At 39.4% G+C, this 22439-nt stretch overlaps 1 protein-coding gene and 6 non-coding genes across 10 annotated transcripts in view; all 7 read left to right on the forward strand.

Moving 5' to 3' along the window:
* Positions 1–4664: 4664 nt before the first annotated feature.
* The window catches only part of LOC116430103 (uncharacterized), a 28903-nt gene continuing 11128 nt past the window's right edge, over positions 4665–22439 (forward strand). Inside the window, exons 1-3 of one of the 4 annotated variants that reach the window (XM_076368873.1) lie at positions 4665–4789; positions 7716–8070; positions 21166–21323. In XM_076368873.1, the coding sequence (XP_076224988.1) occupies positions 21210–21323 (114 nt within the window). In that variant the 5' untranslated portion in view covers positions 4665–4789; positions 7716–8070; positions 21166–21209. Of the gene's footprint in view, positions 4790–7438; positions 8071–8884; positions 8983–19934; positions 20046–21165; positions 21324–22439 lie in introns of those variants that run through there. The other 3 variants (XM_076368872.1, XM_076368874.1, XM_031983788.2) reach the window with 3 other exon arrangements.
* Positions 10024–10143, forward strand: LOC116430266 (5S ribosomal RNA). Its single transcript, XR_004235677.2, has one exon. It is a non-coding gene; the product is annotated as a 5S ribosomal RNA (ribosomal RNA).
* On the forward strand, positions 10310–10429 carry LOC116430267 (5S ribosomal RNA). The gene has a single exon (XR_004235678.1). It is a non-coding gene; the product is annotated as a 5S ribosomal RNA (ribosomal RNA).
* On the forward strand, positions 10593–10712 carry LOC143174664 (5S ribosomal RNA). Its single transcript, XR_012998884.1, has one exon. It is a non-coding gene; the product is annotated as a 5S ribosomal RNA (ribosomal RNA).
* Positions 10876–10995, forward strand: LOC143174665 (5S ribosomal RNA). Its single transcript, XR_012998885.1, has one exon. It is a non-coding gene; the product is annotated as a 5S ribosomal RNA (ribosomal RNA).
* LOC116434491 (5S ribosomal RNA) lies at positions 11161–11280 on the forward strand. The gene has a single exon (XR_004236547.1). It is a non-coding gene; the product is annotated as a 5S ribosomal RNA (ribosomal RNA).
* On the forward strand, positions 11446–11565 carry LOC143174666 (5S ribosomal RNA). Its single transcript, XR_012998886.1, has one exon. It is a non-coding gene; the product is annotated as a 5S ribosomal RNA (ribosomal RNA).

Below are 22439 nucleotides of genomic sequence, written 5' to 3' on the forward strand. Positions count from 1 at the left end.
AGCCGACTTTGCAGTGTTTCCGGCTCAACGTCCGCTTCGATGAATATTTATAATCGGGACGCACTTTTTTCTCTCGCTTACAAGATGGTACATCGTTTCGTTTCGCAATCGGCTGGCGAGGAGAGATAATGTATTCGCGCGACTGATATCGAGGTATTAGGACGACCGATAAGAAACGTGTATAATAGAAATTTCAGTAAATTAGATTTCCAATTTTTTATTGCTTCGCAACGAATATTTATATAACGGTCCTCTAACACTGCGACTGTTCCGATATGAATATTGATGAACTCCGATCGAAGCGAGATTCGTTATCCAAGTTTATTTACGAATCAGTTCATTAATTCATCGCGTTACGCCTATCGCGCATAATCAACGATGATCAACTGAGATTTATTGTATCCTGTGCATCGTGTAGAGATCGCGATTAAATTGCATATAATTGGAACGTTGATTTTTATACACTTATGCAAATACGAGCAAACAATTATTCCTTTCCTTCATAAAATCTTCAATCCCGTCTTCCAATTTAGTCGTACCTAATCATCGCACTGATTAACAATCAGCGAAAATCAAATTTGCACACGTTTGATAAAGTCACGCGTAAACGATCATCGAAGCGTTGACCTGAATCTTGCAATTTCTTTCGCACACGATGCGAGCAAACAGAACGTCGCTTCTCTCACCTTTGACCTCTGCGCACCGTGTTATAATTCTGCTTGACTAACGAGCAATAAATGTTCCTTTTCAGCCTAGCACTAGCCAACGATTCAGCTTCGGAGGAAGATTCTGAGGACTATAATTGTTACTTAACCGACGCCAGACGGACTAATTAGCCAATCGACGCGTGAAGCGCGACACTTCGACCCCGATGGAGCGAAGAGTAAATAGACTACGAAGCCTCGCAGCCTCCATCACAGTGTCACGTGATCACGGGGCGGATGATCCATGGAGCAGCGAGAGGACGATATTATCTCGTTATCTGGCATCCGAAGCGGAAAAACTAGATCACTTCGAAACTTCGCGGTGCATAGGATCCGGAAATCACTGATCAGTGGATAAGATTCGATCTGAGATAATTAGCGAAATGCTCGTTGCATAAGTGTTGCGTTACATAAATTCCGGTAACAGTTTGCTGATCATGGAAAATGATTTTCTACATTTGATCAGATTAATTTCCTCGAATCACAGCGTATATGTGGAGCAGTGTTGAGTATTTATACTTCGACAGATTATTGCTCCAGGTATACTAAATGGAAACGATTATATAATTACGCGTAAGAAAGTAACGTGATACTTTGCAACGGTTAATGAAGGTACTCCTAACATTAAGTTTCAGTAATCTGTTAATCGATCGACTGATTCGCATGAAATGAAGTTATAATCTTACAGTAGATAACGAGATCCTATTCGTTATTATCGATCTAATCATTTGCGAACAATGTTTATAAAATTCAATATAAGTCAGACGTGCTCCGTGAACCCAGTGTTAAACCTATTCATTAGCATAATTAAACCCACACCGTTAATGTTTCTGTTGACTATTTGTAATCGTTAAACTTACTCGCAATTCTAGTTTCATCTAACAATCTCACATCCGTCAGTTCTTAATCACCATGAAACATTTTAATCGATGTTACATCATCCTTCCATTAGAATATCTACTAATTTCACAGTGTTTACAGCTATCCGTGAGCAGCCTATTGATTTGTCTAACTTAATATAAATAAATCATTCCACGGTTTCTCGTTGGAGTCGAAAAATTCGTTGGAACGTCCTTTGTCTGCCATCGGTCTCGGTGAAGCCGGTTAAGTGCCACCCGGTAGACGCCGCAACTTTCTACACCGGCGGTGCTCCCACGTCGTCGGGGATTCGTCTTCCTAAAGGCCGGAGGCGGGAGCGGCAGCTGCAAAGTTTAAGGTCTTGGACTGTGTACCCTTTCATCCGGAAATTTCACAAGTTCGCGGCAGTTGCGCAACAGAGCGATCCGAAGGACGCCAACTCCCGCTCCCTCCCGCGACAATGGTCGCTTTCGGGCTGTGCATCGTTCGCCTGTCACGCGAGCCCTAGGTCGACTCTTTTGTAGATCGATCGACGATACGAAATATTCACCTGCGATGGATTGATCTTTGCACAGGGAATAATAGAGCATTGTTTTTCTTGCATTCTATTTATATCTGCTCTTATCAACTAATTTTTATAGTATTCCCAGCGAAAATAAGAAATTCTATAACGTTTCGTTTGATCTTTCATGTTCCTTCTCAGTGGAAAATTTGGGTGTGTGGAAAATCGAATAATTTTAGGGTAGTTTCAAGATTCATTAAAATATTCAATATTATAACTGGTGCAATTTTGGAGCCTACAGAGTTCAAAGGGTTAGTATAGTAATGAATTCACCTTTTGGAGACGAAGATTCTTCGAAACGTACAAAACTTTCAATATATGAAGCTAAATTATATATCAATTGCTTAATTAATAGAAAGAGAGGAAACTGCTGATCTTTTACTGTTCGACTAATTAGATCATTTTTCCACGACTTAGTCTTCCAAATCTGAAAATTTCCTCTCACCGAAATGCCGACATCCGTCCGCAAAGGATTAATAATATTAATATTATTATTATTATCATTATTATTATTGTTAATATTAATATATATGTATATATATTAACTACAACAATAAACATAAATATTGAGAACGAAGATAATTATATAAATAGAATGCAAACAAAACAATGCCCTGTTATTCCCCATGCAATGATAAATCGATCATGATGATTAATTGTTCATTTCTTATTTCATTATAGTACTTATGAATTCGTTCGATTCAATTGATCACACACATGTAATTTTCACAGGCGCAGTGAATGGTACGCAGGAAATTTAACATATTTATAAAACTTGCGTAAAACGAAAATTCTTTTTAAACAAAATGGCCACCCGTTTACCAAAGATTAAGACACCGTGGAAAAATGAATACTTTCTACAGAAATTCAAACAGATTTCAACGTTGCTAGTTCGTCGATCAATTCCACTGTTTAAAGAGATCGAAATGATCTCGAATATCCGTTTCCTCGCTGGAGAAATTCTTGACTCACGCAGAGGAAGCTGGGCTCTTTTCTTTCGTATAAATTACGTAATCCGGCCGGAGAAACGTTTACGTAACGAATTAATCAAATTCTTACGGTGCTCTCACAGACGACGATCGTCGCAGGTGTGGGTGAACGTTTTAGGTCAGGGATTTCCGAACAGAGCAGCTTCTGTAATAGGAAACGTTATCCTTCGATCGAATTTTATGGATCACTTTTTTAGTCTTCTAGGCTGTAGTCGAAGCTGTTCTATATCTCAAACGAAAATTCTTTTGTGCTAGATATTAACGTTCTTTCTGTTGTCTGATTATAATATTTTACGATTAAGACAGTTGAGGAAAGTATTGAATCACTTGTTTCTATATTTCGATAAGTATCCATATTCTAGTAAACTATAGAAAACTGTAATATAAAAGTTTACATATTAACCCTTTGCACTCAACAGTTTTTCACTAGAAATCTGCAATATTTCACAATGAGATGTAAACGTGAATTAAGAATCATAACTATTCTATTTCAATAAAATTTTCAAACAAGTTTCAAACAAAATTTCATTTCGATACATCGTACGAAGCACAGTGTTATACATAAGATTATAATTCTGCTACATCAAATCACCTGGTGACTGAGAGTTATCTCTCGAGTGCAAAGGGTTAAAAGTTAAAAATGTAACTGTTCAAATATTCTTGAGAACCACTGCGTAGACGATGCATTCTACGTATTTACATTTCCTCGTTCCTTAAAAAATACGATTACAATGCAAATACCTGTGCACTCCTATATTGCACAAGAATTCGCAGTTCGGAATGCACTGGAACACATTAAAATGCATAAGTTATATGTTGTAAACGGTAATTGTACTTTTTCATTTTACGTAGGCCCTCGCAGCGGCGCCTTTCTGCGATGCGAGCATTCGAAGCATGCGCGTAGCGCTTTTACCCTGCCGATTTATCTCGGTTTACATAATAGCAAGCGTATTCAGTTTATAGAACAAATTTTCGTCGATCAGGACTATTAATAAATTCGAGAAGCATGAAAATTACCGGCGACTCCGATTCGTTGGCCGATATTGGGTCGATTCAGGAATATTCCGAGGGAATTCAGTATCGGTCGACACCGTTGATTAGCGATAATCGATAAGTGTTGCTCGGAATGAATCGATGATTAACGCGGTAATTAGTATCCGAGCAAGAATGGATTTCAGATAAGGAAATCGTTGCTCGGCGTACCACGACTAATCGCGGCGCGTTGCGAAACGCGAGCGCCGGGTGGATGCATTTTATCGCAGTCCTCGGGCCTGTCCGCGCACTAGGAAACGCACGTAATCCGGACGCGTTAAATTGACTCATTTCGGCGGCCGATTATTCAGGAATCAACGCGCGATATCTTTTTGCACAATGCGCACGCGAGAAAGGAATCCGTCGAGTTTCATGTCGAGCGATGTAATTGCGACGATTTATGCAACTCCGTTTTCTGCCGCGACGCGGACCTCGGATCTTTTTCTTCTGTCTTTACGGTGAATTCAAGTTAATTACAGTGTAGGCGGTCAACTAAATTTAAGATAATCACAATGTGTACGTTCGACTAAATTTAAGTTAACCACAGTGTGTACGTTCGAATAAATTTAAGTTGATTACTGTGTACGTTTGGTTGTTATGCTCGATTGCGTTATCGAGGAAATAAAGTGTAATCGGTTTGATCGGTAGTTACGTTTACTAACATATCTCTGATTCAACATTGGGTTAATTACAATGTTTAATTTTTTAAATCAAATCTAAGGAGAAGCTATTGAAACACCATATTGAAATGCAAAGTAAAAATAGAAAGAGAAATAGAATTACCATGGACAACCGTGCTTTATAGAAAATACGAACAGTGCAGTTGGTTGTTCAATATTTCGTTTATTCTTGTTTCGTTTAATGTTCAATATTTTTGTATTACGTGCATTCTGCGTGCACTTTCGAATTTCCCATAAATCCATAGAGAGCCGCGGTCTATTAATACATCGATCGTATCAGTTATCGGGTGATGTATATGTTTCGAACAAAACAATCGCTCTTGCAAAACACTCGCGTCACGTAATGGTGCAATTAGCATGTTTGTTTCTCGTTTAAACTTTCCTTTGATCCCCGCCGTATGATATAACGTACACAACCCGAATGCCACACTTTCGATCGTGAATGTCCCTCCGCATTATCCGACGGAAAATTACCAGATCTTCTCGTCCCCCGGTTCGATCTTTCCTCGTAAGAGCACCGTAAAAATCCCGGACTTTCTCCCGGCGGAAAAAGCTTGCCGCGTATGTCGTAACCATTGTCCTTTTGCAAAAATAAAGCACCGTGGAAGCGTAACTCGACCACGCGGCGCGGCCGCGAGCTGTTTATAAACACATGGTCGCCGAGATCCGCGCGGATAGCGAGAGTGTCGGAAGTAGCCGCGCTAACTGGAGAAAGTAAAGAAGATATATTTATTCCGCTTACAGGCTCATATACATATGACTAGCGATGGCCTCGAGGCGACGTAGGTTCCGAACAAGAATGGAAAAGGAATTATTTTATTTCACACTTGCTTCCATTGAGAGAATTCTAAATTTTAATGATTAAGACGCAAGAGTAATATTTTTGTTAATAGTATATCATATGATTGATTAATGAATAGAATTCGTTTTGAATGATAGCTTTGAAGCTTAACGAACTTTAAATTTCAAAGACTAGTGATGTTTGTGGATCCTGTAGGAGATCCTTAGGATCTACTAAAAATCTTTGTACAGTTTTGGGTTTCTCGAGAAATTCTTCGCATGATTTTTGCGTTTCTCTAGGGATCTTTAGATCGGAGATCTTTATTGAGAACGCGAAATCTCTGGATACAAGATCTCGTAAGGAATTCTTAGAGTTTCTGAGATTCATTAGATAACTTCTTTAATCCTTTGCAGACGAAGATTCTTTGAAACATACGAAATCTTCAGCAGATGAAGCTAAATTATATATCAGTTACTTAAATGATAGGAAGAACAGAAACTATGTGCTGATTTAATGGTGTTTGAGTAATTAAATCATTTGTTTGTGGCTTAGTCTTCGAAACATGAGCATTTCATCTTGCCGAAATGTTGACATTTCTTCCGCAAGGGATTAATCTTTGGGGGGAAAGATTCTAAAGATCCTGATTTCTGGAGAATAGGTAGATCGAAGATCTATAAAGATCATTCATTCGAAGACATCTTAAAGAACTTTGAAAAGTTTCTGGAATCCATTAAAGAATTTCTTCGTAGAATTTTGTAGGATTCTGGTTTGGAGATTCATGGTTTGATATTATATCGATCGCAGCCATCGCTCGAAAGGGAAAAGACACGCTCAGTTATAAACGCTCTGACCCAAGTAGGTAAAAGGATACGTGTAACACGTAGGCCCGAGCGACACTGTTACGTAAACGCGTTCGGCTGAATCGGCGAGGAAGAAACCCGTTGGCCTTTCTAGGATGAAGCTCACCGCGGTCTTTGTCGTGACCATGCGATCGTGAAAGCGAAAGTGACAATCTCTATGAACCCGATCAACGGTTGAATCACGGGAAGCTATTCCACGCCTCGCCGCGGCAAATCGTCAACAAACGGGTAGTTGAAAAAAGTGGACACGCCGGGCGACGACAATGAATCGAGAAACGTGTTCATCTTAGATGCGTGAAAGCGCGTTACAAAACTGACACGTAATTAATGGAATTGTTACGTGGCTAAAGTGCAGAATGTAATCTCGCGTCAGAGATGATGCAGAGTAATGTAGTCCACGAGGAAAATATAATCTCTCCATTAAAACTGGGTTCATTATCTCCTGTTTCCATAATCAACGTAATTTTCTCCAAGATTAACTAAGATAGCTTCATCTATTTCTTTAGGATTACAACATTCGTCAATATTTAACGACAGTTCCGAAAATCTGAAGTATTAACGACTCATTCAATAAAACATTCCATTTCTAATCAATAAATCCTCAAACTTCAATTCTAATATCCGGATCTCCCTAAAATCCCCAATTTGAATCACGAAGACAAATCTTCGATTACTTCCAACCATAAATCACGAACAATGTTAACAAGAATCATCCTCTATCTTTACTCTGGCAACTGTCAACCGCCCGGCAGCAGCAATCTCGGATCCAGATAGCAACACTACCGTGTCCCCCGTTAATTTCTATAACCGCAGTCCCCAGCTTCCTGATTACAAGTCCCGTCAATCCCGTCGCCCCAGGAAATCGCTGAAAATGCTGGATCGAACCCGAGTCACGCGGCGCTGGAATTACGCCATAAATTTCGCCCACCTTCGTCGCCACCGGCAGAGCAGCGTGCGTTTCGTTCGGCCAATTTCCCCTTGACGGCTTTCCATCGGCTTCGTTCGGCGGCGGCGGCCTCTTCGCTTCTATTCCGGCGACGAGCCGTTGCGATATTAGGCGGCGCGGTTCCCCGATTGCCGAGATATCGCTTCACTTTCATCGATACCCGGGAATTTCGTGGCTCCGGACGGCCCGGGGCGACGTAACCGTGACGAAATTCGCGCGCCGACTTTTCACGCGCGAGGCGGTTGAGAGCCACTGCTAACGTTATAAGAAGAATCACGCCCATGGGAGACGGTTCTTCTGCAGCCGCCTAGCACCAGCGGATCGTTACGTCCTCCACCAGTGTCCCCCAGTGTTCGGCCATCACTTTCTTTATCGTTTTCATCGGATAACACAGTGAACGTAACCGTTTCATCGGCTACCTTCTTTTTTTGCTGGTCCGCCGTACCAGTTCTCGCGAACAGTGTTGCAACCGATGAAAGAGTGAGACTGAACTTTGTTTAGTACGTGCCTATGGGCCGCAACCAAGTTGCATACATTATCGAACGGTGTAAAAGCAAAACGAGTTGGTCACGTGTTCGGATTGCTACCTACTTGTCAGCAAAGTGGATAACCGAGTGCACCCATCGAAAGGAGGAATATCGGGTTCGTCGACACGGGGGTAAGTAAACGATCGAGCATATTCAGGCGTTTATTTTACGCGCAAACTGGAAACTTCGGATTCTATGTTGGTAGAAAGCTACCGATACTTTCTCGCGGATGTTCCTTAGCTATTACGATCGTCGCTCGTCTATTACTGGCGTCGGGACACGAAAAGGCGGGAACATTTGAGTTTGATTTAACTGCGCGGACAGCGTTATCGAGTGATATCGATGGTTTATTCCTTATCAACGCGCTAACTAACGTTTAAATCGTGATCGACGTGGAATTACTCGCAGCTGGCCGGTTCGGTCGGAATGAGAGGAACCGGAGCATCAACTTTCTTTTTAAACCGTTGCGTAACGCTGGCCACGCGACCAGGCGCACGTTTCGTTTTGCGTTCGCTGGATTTCAGTTTTTTTAAGGAAAACGTGTGTTTTATTCATCGAAGAAACGACTTGGGCTGAAAAGGACGTTGTATAAGGTTAAAGGGACGTCCTGTTCCTTTCGGGAAGGCTGCCGACTTTCTTGCATGTCAAACGATACCGCCCGGTGTTTTATATAAGCGCGTGATTTCCGGCTTCTCCGATGAACTCGCTTCTTTTTATTCATTATCCGCGGATTATCAGAAATCTAGTCGCACCTTTCCCCCCTTTCTTTTTCGAGAGTCTATCTTCATTCATTGATCGGCTGGTTTCACTTTCTTCCTCCTTCTCTTTTGAGTTGGAAAGTTAGCTGGCGTCGATCCACGGGTAAAATACCTGCAACGTTTGCGTGCCTCGTCGCTGTGTGGCACCACGCGACGAGCGGATGCGGAGTTTGTACCCACGTGTGATCGAAGATGGTTTTTTAAACTCGGAACGTGTCATTCTCAACATTTTTAAGGGAACTGGATGGTTATATGGAGTCTTAGGGACAGCTGAAAAGTTTTCTGGTTTGTTTTGAATAATTTTAATGAACTTCATTCGAATAGATTTTGTTAGGTGTTTTATTAGATGATTGAATATCTTTGTACTGTCAATACAATAGTAATAGAACAACTTATTCATAGATTAGACTTTACTGTGATACATTAATTAATTCCTAATAATAGTCGGTGGTAATAGGATAAATTTGAATACATTTTCATATAGCATTCATAGTTTATTAATAACTGAGGAACATAAAAACAGAAGTGACAAAAGTATTATATAAGTAATAGAACTTATGTCATTTCAATGTTCTGAAACTATGTTCAATTAAATTTAGAATATGCCAATAAATAAATGAACATCCAGTAATTTGAATGAATATAAAAGATTGAGAAGCATAAAGGAAAAAATTCAAGGAAATATCTGAATTTAAAGTGTAATCGAACGCTACGAGTAAGCTAGCAAGCGATTGATGTAATCGTTATACGGAGATGAACGAGGGTCTGACCGCATAATGGCTGTACTACTTACACGCTCGTTTCCACCTCGCGTCGTTCCAAAGACCGCACTTTTCTCGTTCCCCGGCAGTGATTTCTGTTTGATTATGATTGCCATCGTCCACTGTGCCCCGTGTCCATCTAGTGCATCGTTCTGTTTGTCATTTATGAGCTGCGGTTCGCCAGTGGCGACACACCGACGGTCCTTTCTAAACAGTGTTCGCACTTTCGAGATGCTGATTATCTGATAATATTGCCTCACTTGACACCGAACCGACGAATTGACATTCTGTTCTTAAGCGGAGAAATCGAGACGAGAATATTCAGCAATCAAACTGGTTAATGAGAACGTTGCTCCCGGATGTTTAATTTATATGTGATATTAGGATAAGGAATTTGAAGATGAAAAATTGTATATTGACACGTCAGATGAACATCAAAAGTTCCTTTTCCATGGAGGAAAACTCAGTGAAAAGAATTAAGTACAGTATTATTATTTTTACTTCGATACTTCAAATGAGATGAGGTCCAGTAGATTTTGAATCTGGTCGGACATAAGTAGAATCAGCCAACGACCATACCATGCTGTAAAATACCGGTTCCCATCCGAACACCGAAGTCAAGCAGCATCGGGCACGGTTAGTACTTGGATGGGTGACCGCTTGGGAACACCGTGTGTTGTTGGCTCTCTTTTTTTATTTATAGTTATGATAGACCCAGTGGAAACGAAAATTTAATACTATACAGCGTATATTTTTTACCTCACTGTAACAAATTCCAAAGGAAGTCTTTCATTATGTTAAGAAGTCTCGTTCCAGTAGATTGTGCCTCTGGTCAGACTCAAGTAGAAACAGCCAACGATCATACCACGCTGTAAAATACCGGTTCTCGTCCGATCACCGAAGTCAAGCAGCATCGGGCACGGTCAGTACTTGGATGGGTGACCGCCTGGGAACACCGTGTGTTGTTGGCTCTTTTTTTATTTATACTTAGGATAGACCCAGTGGAAACGAAAATTTAATATTACGTAGCAATTACTTTTGATTTTACTCATAAACCTCCAAAGGAAATCTTTATTTGTGTTAAGAAGTCTCGTTCCAGTAGATTGTGCCTCTGGTCAGACACAAGTAGAAACAGCCAACGATCATACCACGCTGTAAAATACCGGTTCTCGTCCGATCACCGAAGTCAAGCAGCATCGGGCACGGTCAGTACTTGGATGGGTGACCGCCTGGGAACACCGTGTGTTGTTGGCTCTTTTTTTATTTATACTTAGGATAGACCCAGTGGAAACGAAAATTTAATATTACGTAGCAATTAGTTTAGATTTTACTCTTAAACCACCAAAGGAAATCTTAAATTATATTGCGAGGTCTCGTTCCAGTAGATTGTGCCTCTGGTCAGACATAAGTAGAAACAGCCAACGATCATACCACGCTGTAAAATACCGGTTCTCGTCCGATCACCGAAGTCAAGCAGCATCGGGCACGGTCAGTACTTGGATGGGTGACCGCCTGGGAACACCGTGTGTTGTTGGCTTCTTTTTTTTATTTATACTTAGGATAGACCCAGTGGAAACGAAAATTTAATATTACGTAGCAATTACTTTTGGTTTTACTCATAAACCTCCAAAGGAAATCTTTATTTGTGTTAAGAAGTCTCGTTCCAGTAGATTGTGCCTCTGGTCAGACACAAGTAGAAACAGCCAACGATCATACCACGCTGTAAAATACCGGTTCTCGTCCGATCACCGAAGTCAAGCAGCATCGGGCACGGTCAGTACTTGGATGGGTGACCGCCTGGGAACACCGTGTGTTGTTGGCTCTCTTTTTTTATTTTCACTTACGATAGACCCAGTGGGAACGAAAATTTAATAGTGTTCAGCACATACTTTTTACCGTATCCTTAAAATTCGAAAGGAAATCTTAATTTATATTAAAGAGTATAGTCTCAGTAGAGTGTGTCTCTGGTCACACACAAGTAGAATCAGCCAACGATCATACCACGCTGTAAAATACCGGTTCTCGTCCGATCACCGAAGTCAAGCAGCATCGGGCACGGTCAGTACTTGGATGGGTGACCGCCTGGGAACACCGTGTGTTGTTGGCTTTTTTTTTTGTTTAGTTTTCTTGTACAATTCTAATTAAAAAAATATTTTAATGTGAAATACTATTTAATGTTTTAAATCTACCCATTGCGTATAAAATTTACTTTGTCTATCACCTTGACCTTATCATACAATGTAGACAATTTATCATCAAGTTAGTTATTTGTTTCCTTATGTAACCTTTATAATATGCTTAATAGATCTGAATTTTTACAGTAGAAAATCATTTCTTACAACTAATACTATATACATGTTTCACAGTAGAATAGTTCAAAATGTTGGCTGGCATATTGCAAACATCTATCGCATACATTAAACAGTTGTTACCGTAAGTACGCGTAATTTTAAGAATACCTAACAAGGCTTATTTTGCGACTGCACTTATATGCAGGATGTCGCAGTGCAAGTGTTGCAACTAAGCAAGAAGAATGTCCGCAATCAAAATTAACAGAAAAGACACAATAATTCTGTTCCCGTAGGATTTAAAAAAATAAATTCTAAAATGCAAAATTACCTGAATATCTTGTTACATCTCACGCATTTTAATGCAATGTTTATAATATTCAATCTTCCATAAAATATCACTCACTACATACATCCTCAATGTAATCGTTTCATATCCTACAACAAGGAATTAAATAACGTTTTGTAACATTAACAGCCTAGAACATTTTGCAATTATATTCTACAATAAAAGTCATTTACATCTCTCGTTATTTCATAATAATGAAGCCACATTCACTTTGCCTACACTGTAACTGAATGACATTTACATCTAGTTTAGATCTTGTCACATATCTGGATTAGCTCACACCTGAAGCCTTGGGAGATACATATAATTACAAAATACAATATCATCCTCTCGTTGCGTAAACGTGATAGTTACTCTAAATCGAGGCTGTTCACGTAAAAACACTCACCGTTCTCGTCCGGGAAGATACACTTTCGCAACCTGTTCCCATAAAATCAATGTCTTCCTCGATACGTGATGTGTATTAATAATAACAAGCTTTAAATTCATGGGCTGCTGTCATTGAGCAAGTTTCACTGAAAAATGTCCTGTGTACTTTAGAGACTGTTTCTTCTTCATGCTAATGAACCAACCCTATATAATATAAATAACAAGAACAACTAAACTTTCCATATTTCCATAGAAAAAACAGAATTCCTAGAACCTTATTCGAAATAATTTGCAATAATATCGAGTAAGTTGCACAAATTAATAAACATGAGTTTTTTCCATAAATGAATATATAAATAATTAATTGCGAAAGATGAAAAATGAACGATACTCTGAATAATAAATAGAATGTACAAGAATACTGATCGATTGATTGATTGCTTGATCCAATAAGAGTGCACTCACAAATAATTATCCAGGACAAGCATTTATTCGAAACGAAACAGAGATAATCACCGAGAAATACAAGCTCGTCGAGTAAAATGGAGGCACGTAGAATCTCGCGACGTTTCGCGATCGCCACGATCGATCTAGTCTATCCCCATTGCCTATTACAGTGCAATCTAACACCGGACTCCGCGATCACGTCCTTGATCCTTTCAATCACTCGTACGCGAGATGCATACAAATCATTGCTTTCGAATTTCACGATAACCATCCTGCAACGCGTTAATACTAAAACTGGGTAGTTCAAACTGATCCGTTACTGACTGCAGGCGTTTCTCAGAGAAATCACTTAATAACTGGATTTAGTAATATACTGAGTGGAAAGAAATTTGGTGTCGATTGTCACAATGGTAAAATTCCCTTTGACCTCAAAAACGATTAACATTTTTTATTCGATATTTTATTTATTCCGGAGGAAAGTAGTCTGAAAGTAATTGATAGAAAATTAGTACAAACTCAGTACAATCGAGAATCTCGATAAATACTACTCTGAATATTATTCAATAAAATCTTTATATTTCTAAATAAAAGTTTTTTATTATCTTTATATTTCTAAATAACAGATTTTCATTATCTTTATATTTCTAAATAGAAGATTTTTATTATCTTTATATTTCTAAATAAAAGATTTTTATTATCTTTATATTTCTGAATGAAAGATTCTTATTATCTTTATATTTTTAAATAAAAGATTCTTATTATCTTTATATTTCTAAATAAAAGATTCTTATTATCTTTATATTTCTAAATAGAAGATTTTTATTATCTTTATATTTCTAAATAAAAGATTTTCATTATCTTTATATTTCTAAATAAAAGATTTTTATTACCTTATATTTCTAAATAAAAGATTCTTAAATAAAATCCTCACAATTCTTAAACTGAATTTCCATCATTTATATAAAATCTCTGTGATTCTTACAGGATAGGAGAAAATCGATTTCTCTGCTGAATAATTCTAGTGTTAATTCAATGAACTTGCACCTGCGTTTTCTTTGCACAGTCAACATCCGAGTTTCTTGACATTGTCACGAGGCGAATTTCTATTCGTGGCCAACACACTGAACACACAACGGATGCTGTTTGAGATTGCTCTTCATCTGTGCGACGCTATTAACAAATTATACCTCGTCGTGCATGCTTATTAAATTTGTTTTTCGTCGACGCAGGGTAATTTGAAAATCTAAGATTATGGTCAAGGTGAAAGCACGGTTCGTATCGATTACCCACGCTGATCGGCGCTAGTAACTGTGTTAATTACCGGTGAATCCCGTTTCAAGCCGGGCATGCGTGAAAATGATCCACCCGAGACTTCTGAAGGAAATGAAACATTCTGCGAGGCGAAACGTTCATTCGAGCAACGAAGCGACAGTGAAAGGTTGACGAAATGGAAACTACCATTTAAATATGATGTTTATAAACATTCTGGACATTAATTAACTTAAACGCTCTCTTTACTTTTCCCCAGAATACTTATTTAACACAAATATTTTTCCTATGGGAAACTTTCTTATGTAATTAACACTAGAACTACCGAGCATTTAATACGATTAATACGCAATTCCTATAATAATTGTAACAATATATTATTTTCAGTTTCTTCAGACATTCATTATAGTACTGAAATGAAGCTATTTTCAAAATCATTTCGAATATTCAATGCTTCGAAGATATCAGTAATTGCTAAACGAGAACATCGAAACCAGTCATTCTGACTGGTACGGTAGTTCTAGTGTTAAGAACAATGGAAATACATTGTCTCATTTTGAAGTGACACCTTGTATAAATTTTCTTATGACAAATCAATAATTTTCCTGGTTTCCTTCATATTGTTTCTATTAACCCTTTGCAGACGAAGATTCTTTGGAATATACAAAATATTCAGCAGATTACTGGATAAAATTTCGAAGGAAGGCTATAGCGTATTCGCATTTTAACATGCAGTGACCCTATTCACTTAACCCACTCCGTTTAACGAGCACAACGTTCTATTTAATTTCCTCCAATGGCAACATCATCTTTATGATCCCATTATACGTCCCGCCGGATAATGTCCAAAGTTAATGCGAGGAAACGTCGACGGTAATCGCGGTTAATCGTGAGAACACAATTCCATGTGTCGCTAACGAGGCTCGTCGCTGTTTCAATTAGAGTAATTAGATCGCGGCGCGATACACGTGAACGCCGCTACGCTTTTGTCACGTCTCGGTTAACACGCTGCGCCTGTACGGTCCATTGGCCATAGAATGGAATTTTCACGATGACCAAAGCTGTGCCATTGACTCGAGTCTGCAGGTCACTAAGCCTTTTCATCAGGTGCACGAACGAACGTATTGCTGTGGGATCATTCGAGAAATTGTGAATCGAATTAACCCTTTACACTCGAGAGGTCACCGCTTGATTTCATACAGTGAAACTATAAAATTTGATATTTAACATTATATTTCCTATGATGAGAAATAAATAAAATGACAAATAAAATACCTTTGTTCCTCAATGTACGCGTGATTTCTCGACTTAGCTTCACAAAATATCGATTTTATCTTATCGGAAGATGTTAAAATATTTCTAGTGAAGATATTAATCAAAATTAACCCTTTGCGGACGAATGTCGACATTTCGGCGAGATGAAATGATGTTTCGAAGACTAAGTCAACGAACGATTTAATTATTCAAGCAGCACGTATTTTCTGGTTGTTATATTTAAACAATTGGTATATGTTTTAGCTTAGTCTGCTGAATATTTTGTATATTTCAAAGAATCTTCGTCCGCAAAGGGGTTAAATAAGAAAACCCAGGCTGCGCAGAATTCACCACACAATTCGCCGACCTTAATCACAACAGTCTCGACGACTTACTGGTGGAAATCTTCCGAGTGCAAAGGGTTAAACCACGTTTTAATAAGACTTGAATAAAATCGCTGCCGGAGCTATTAAATCAATTATAGAAGCAATCCTAATCCACAATTACTCTTGGGAACACGCTGTGCCAGTCGTCGTTCGAACAGTCAATTACACCAGTAAAAATCCGTGAAAGTGTACAGGTATTATAGTGTCAGAGATATTTATTTTCTTATTGTTCTATAAAATTTACTTCGGTCTCAGGGAAGAAAGTATAAGATACTTCTCTTCTTATTATTCCCTGGAATTTCCTTGTTACCCCATACTTCCTGCATTGGGAAAGAATTAATACGAAAGCAGTATAAAATATCGGGAGCATAATAAGAACGAAGAAATACAGTTTATTATATTGTGTTAGATGATAACTAATTGGTCACGCGTATCCTATTACATTCACATGCAAGAACATTGGAACTCATTCGTGAGTCATCTGGTTTTCTTAGAGCATATTGTCCGTTTCTTATCGGAAGTGATACATTTTTAATTAACTCACCCATTTACATTTCTTACGTTCTCTGTCTATTCTCTAGAATTCTTTGCACTCGAGAGGTGAATCTCACTCACCACTTCATTTCATACAGTAAAACTATAAAATTTGATATTTAATATTATATTTCCTATAATGCATTTTGAGAAATATTCAAATAAAATGGCTTTGTTCCTCAATGTACTTGTGATTTCTCGTCGACTTAGTTTCACAAAATATCGATTTTATCTCATCAGAAAATGCTAATAGATTTCTAGTGAGAAACTTCCGAGTGCAAAGGGTTAACCCCTTGCCGTACAATGACGAATGAGACTCGTACTGAAGATTTCTAGACTAATTTAACAACAATAAAAATTATTCATTACTCTTAGATCAAAACAAACAAATATTTTCCTATTATCAACGTATTGTCTTCAAATGAAATTTCCATTTGAAGTAGAATGAAAAATTTTGTTGCATTTCTTCCAAATTGTCGATAGTAAAATATTACGCCAAGTTAAAATTTCAATTTCTTACGTTTCTAGTCTATTCACTATAGAATTCCAATCTACTCACCCTGAAATTCCAGTTTCTCACATTTCCAATCGATACACCCTATTTTCCCTCTTAAACAAGAAGTAACATTCAAATAATCAAAGACTAACACTAAAACTACTTCAATTGACTTTTGAAAATTTCACTATAGAAACTCCAAGAGTGCATCTGTTCAGACTTCAATCGATTTACAATTGAATTTGCGTAGTGCTAAATGAATTTCTTCAATAATTTCTCAGAGAAACATTTGTTACCTTTCTAATAATCACAAACAGAAGACATCATGGGTAATTTGACCCGTCTGTTAGTTTTAGTACTAAAGAACCTCTGACAAATCAGCAATCAGTCTTCAAAATTATTTCCTCTCGAAGCACTCGAGCTTCCGAGTCGACGTCGGAGCGACGCTCGTTAACGGGCGCGTATTGTAATATGCAAAACAGGAAAAAGGGGAATGGTCCAATTTGGTGAAACTGTACGGTTGCGTAACCGACGTTACGACGGTTCGGCGTCATATGAGATAATGCTACGAGAAAGCGGCCGGCTGCACCTTGAGCGGTCGCCGGACGATTTTGCAACGTCGCCCGCGACGGTGTCGATTTATATTAGTCGAAAATATTCGGGACGGACATACCCGTCGGATAGATCGGTTTTCGTAAGCGACCATTGCACCGGGTGGTCCGGGCGCGACGCGTCGCGTATAAATGCGCGATTATATAATGACCCGGCGATGCTCTTACTTTCCATGTTAGCCGCGGAACGCCGGGACGCGGCGCGTGGGACGGAGCGTGTCGACGGAAAAATCGGCGGAGACGAAAGGTCACGCGAGATCCTCGAATTCTTCGAATACGGATGCAGCCGATTAATAGCCGGCAATTACTTCCTCGTTTTCTCTATAACATACGAAAACGCGGCTTTAATTCCGGAACGGCGCTTTCATCGGTAAATAGACGCCGAGGATCGTAAACGATTACTTTCGTTAAAGATCGTAATTGTTCGCGTTCCCCTGAGTTAGTTTAAGGAAACGTCGCAGTCGAGTTGCGCAACGGGTTGAAGTATGAATTCTTGATCGGTAATGTTCCTTTATTTCGAGGTTACCGCGGCGTCCATGAAACGCAATGGAACGGAAAGATCTGGGGAAAAGCGGCCGGAATGAGATCGTAAACTATGGATATGCGTTTAATAAATCGCGTTAAGTAATTGTAAATAAAGCTTAACCAGTCGACGCGATGTAGGAAGTCGGGGCTCGTTAAACTTCGATGACGGGGCGCGTATAATTCTAAGGTATGCGGCATTATATAAAGTCGTTTCATGGAAATCCTGATTCCTGAGAACGTCCCGCGTGGATTACAATAAATCATGTTACGCTGTTGGTGCGCAGTGCGATGCGGTGTGTGTTCGTTCCGTTTTATGGGAGAAATGTCACAATCGCTGAGGACACCGCGATGTCGTGTTTAAGCTTGAACTTAGCGAGAAAGAATACCTTTCGTAGACGCAGCGGTTTTCTTTTAAGGAATACAGAACGTCCTTGCACTACTTTCAAAATGGCTGCCACTTGATTATACTGAACCTAGTTCAGCGTGTCGTATGTTGGCTTTTTGTAATTTCGTAAAAAGTGGTACCATTCTTTTATCCATTTTTTTATTGGAAGTGTCGTGTTCGGAGTGTGGAGTTTCTTGAGATCTTAGACTGTTGAAGAATATTAATAATCTGTAGATAAAAGATAGTTTTATCGTCGGATGTTTGTATGATTGAATTACGGGGTTTTCGAATTTAACGGAGTATTAAAATAAATAAATAAGTTTCGATGAAGCTACTGTTAATGAATAAACTTACTGCAATCACAACTTGAATATTTTTTAACCTGAAAGATTGCAGAATATTTATCAGTGTATAATACCAAAGAATGTTTTATATAAAATATGTAATACTAGATGACTATCTATATTCATTGTCGACTCTACTTTCACAGCTGACTACTGTCAAAACATCTTCAACATCTTCCAATCATGATAGACGTGAAGATTTAACTCGCTAGGAAAGTGTATTCTAAAACACCTCCCTGAAAGCACCTCGTCAATCTTGAATTTGCATAAAGATCCGCAGTGTACTCGTGACCTACCAGCAATGTGTCAACCTATTCAATTTCACTGTCAACCTCACTTTCGCAGCCAACCAGTTCTAGAACATCAACATCTCCAACCAACCAAAATTGTGATGATTTAGCTCCCTATAGAACCGTATTCTGAAACTCCACCTTTGATGCGTTGACAAGCACAAATGTCATGCAATTTCTTCATGTCTAAATTAAATATTATTTTCCTATAATCAATTACGATGCCTTCTTACGAAGGCACGTATAAAATGTTTCTTCTATTGAATTATAAACAGCAGAACTGTTCTTTCGAGTGCAGTTCTCAAAGAAACCATAGTGCAAATTAACTCAATCTTTTTCCAGTAGCTTTCTACTAAAGTCCTATAAAATCATCTCCCCTTCTATCATGATTATGCAATATCAATACATTGAATCTCACTATCAACCTCACAGCCAATCAATTCCAAAACATCTTCCACCGACCTAAATAGATATAAAAATGTCCACTAATTAAAATCCCTACAATCATCTCCTATCAAGATTACACAATATCAATCTAAAATTCGATAACCAGCGTCACTTTCGCAGCCAACCAGTTTCAAAACGTCATCTCCCACCAACCAAGATGCGACTCTATTCCGAAACAGAACCTAAATCATCCTCCAGTGACCTCCCACCACACCAGTCTCCTCCAGAATCATCTTCCCTTGTCAGGATATTGCGCAATGCACGCGAATCGGTTCGCGCGGCTCCCTGCCACAAGGATCGGCGGCGATCTGGCGATTTCGAGAGCCGAGAGAACGAGGCTGCGTGGGATTCGCGGAGGAAATCGGACCTGCCCCACCTGCGGCTCGCGGCGTGGCGCGGCGCGGCGAGGCGAGGCGAGGCGAGGCGTGCGCGATTCTCGATCCTCGATTCTCGATTCTCGAAGGGGCACACATGCTCGCCTTCGTTCCCCTTCGGCTCGCTAAAGACATCGGGATCTCCTTCACCGTGGTCCTCAAACGAGGCTCGCGCTCCGCCAGGCACACATCTCACGCACTCGCCGCTCACGCTCGCTCGTAAGTTGTCACCGATCAACACGTCCGGCATACGCCTGTATTCTTTTCTGCCGGTACCACGTGGCTTCGTCGACACTGTCTTCGTTGCACTGACCATTCTTCCGAATCTTTCGACGCGCGTCCTCTTCTTCTCTTATCTTCCGCGGTATCGGTGTCTTCGAGTTTCATCTTAATTTGTGCTTTTCGTCGCCTTCTTGTTTTTGATAGTATTCGTAGAATTGATTTCCAGTGTTCTTTTCGTTATGTATACTTTGCTGAATGATATACTTACTATACGGTGTCTTCGAATTAGCTGATTCTGTGCTTTTCGTTGCTTTCTTGCTTTTGATAGTATTTGTAGAATTGATTTCCAGTGTTCTTTTTGTTATGTATACTTTGCTGAACGGTATACTTACTATACGGTGTCTCCGAGTTTGATTTTGTGCTTTTCGTCGCCTTCTTGTTTTTGATAGTATTTGTAGAATTATTTCCAGTGTTCTTTTCGTTATGTATACTTTGCTGTCAGGAATTCTGCTTCAATTGATTCTATTGTATTCTATTCAATTCTGCTGTTTGTAATCTTGATCGTGTCTTATTTGTCTAGTGTCTTTTAAATCATTTCACTTATTTCATCATTATTCACACTATGAAACTTTCTTCGTTTCAATTAGCTCTCGGAGATTGTTGCCTTCAAGTAGCTTCGCTCTTCTTACCTTATCCACGTGCAATTAATCCTTCGATCATCACCGCCACTTCCACTGTCAATTCGTTCGCTACAATCGATTCCACTCGCTCCATCAGTTCACTCACGGTCACCGTCGTTATCCCGGACAATCCGTCAGCTGTTTTTCGCGGCTGGTTACCGGATTCGTTCTGGCTAGTCGAACCCGCGGCCACAGACGTCACAATGGCGGTGTTACTTTTACTTTTCGCCTGTCCAGTGTAACACACGCGTCGATCGGCACGATTAATGACCGTGGTCCTGCGGTTCAGCTGTACACCTGCTTCCAACGAATTTCCATTGAACCTTGCTGCCCTTTCACTTGATATTTCGACTGAAACGCGACGCGACGCGACGCGACGATTTTGTATATTTGAAGAACCGCGCCGCTTGCTCAAACTACACGTTGATTTCCCCCAGAGCAAACAAACTGAATCGCAGGAAGCGGAGGAGGAGAAGGCAAAATGAGGATAAGCTGCGTGATTCTGCTCGGCGCGACGCTGCTCGCGACTATCGTCGCTGCCAGCCCCGTTGTCAAGAGGGAAGCGGAGTCTGAAGATCTGAGTCCGTTGAACGAGGTAGGTGCTGTTGATTTTAGGATTTACGGTCTGTTCACGACCAGCCTCGATCGATTAACCCCTTGCCCTATGACCTCTTCCACAACTGTGCTTGACGAAGGTATTTTATTGCCCTTTGTGGTCCACTGTAAAGTATCACTGGACATTTTCCATTGACATACTCATAACTTGCAGCTGCAATTCACGTGGGAAATTGCTTTAAAGGATACCATATGTTAACTAATTTTAAATTATAATTTGTTTCAATAAGCAAATAAATGAATTCATTACAATTGTACTTTCTTCATTTATTCAAATTTACTTATCGATCTATAAAGTAACTTGAGCCTACTAGCACTAATAAAATCAGTGGAGCAAAGGGTTAATAATTTTCTAGAAAAGAAGAATAATTTTATGCTTATTCTATGTCCACGGTTGCAAGATTAACCATTCAGGATAGAAAAGTAATGTTTAACCCTTTCGATCATGGCGTCCTATAAGGATATACTAAATAAACGCTTGTATCTGAATTCGGTAAATTTTATTATTTAAATTTTACTATTTGACAATGGTGTCGACCTCTCTTATCAGATTATATTATCACAAAATAAAATTGACTCAGGAAAAAATAATTCGTGAAAGGGTTAACCCTTTGCACTCGAGATTCTCATTCGCGATTCTCATTCGCCATTTGATTCGATAGACCTAAATTCAGAACACTGAAATTCAACATTCAATTTTGTATTAGCTATCAACACATGAAGCTTAGAAATAAATTAGTTCCAACCCCTAATTTATGTAAGATTCTCCTTCATCAAACTTGCCAGCAGTACTATCAATATTTCAACAGAAAATAATTAATAAATAAAAACATTGTCGAGTGCAAAGGGTTAATTTATACCGAAAAAGGTGAATAACATTTCGATTTAGCAAATTCAACTAAACCTTCGTCACGAGTCTAACACGGTATCACGAGGCAAGGGGTTAAGGTGGCGGGCAGGTAGCTTTAGAGTTTGGCCTTCGGGTTCCTTAGAAAGCGACCGGCGAAATCGAAAGCGTAACTGCTTTGATGCTTCTCTGACGCAATTCCGATGTAATGGAATTCTGTGGTCGCCGTGACTTTATTGCACAGTGATG

Source organism: Nomia melanderi, chromosome 6 (assembly GCF_051020985.1).
Source record: "Nomia melanderi isolate GNS246 chromosome 6, iyNomMela1, whole genome shotgun sequence".
In the NCBI taxonomy this organism is placed as follows: Eukaryota; Metazoa; Arthropoda; class Insecta; order Hymenoptera; family Halictidae; genus Nomia; species Nomia melanderi.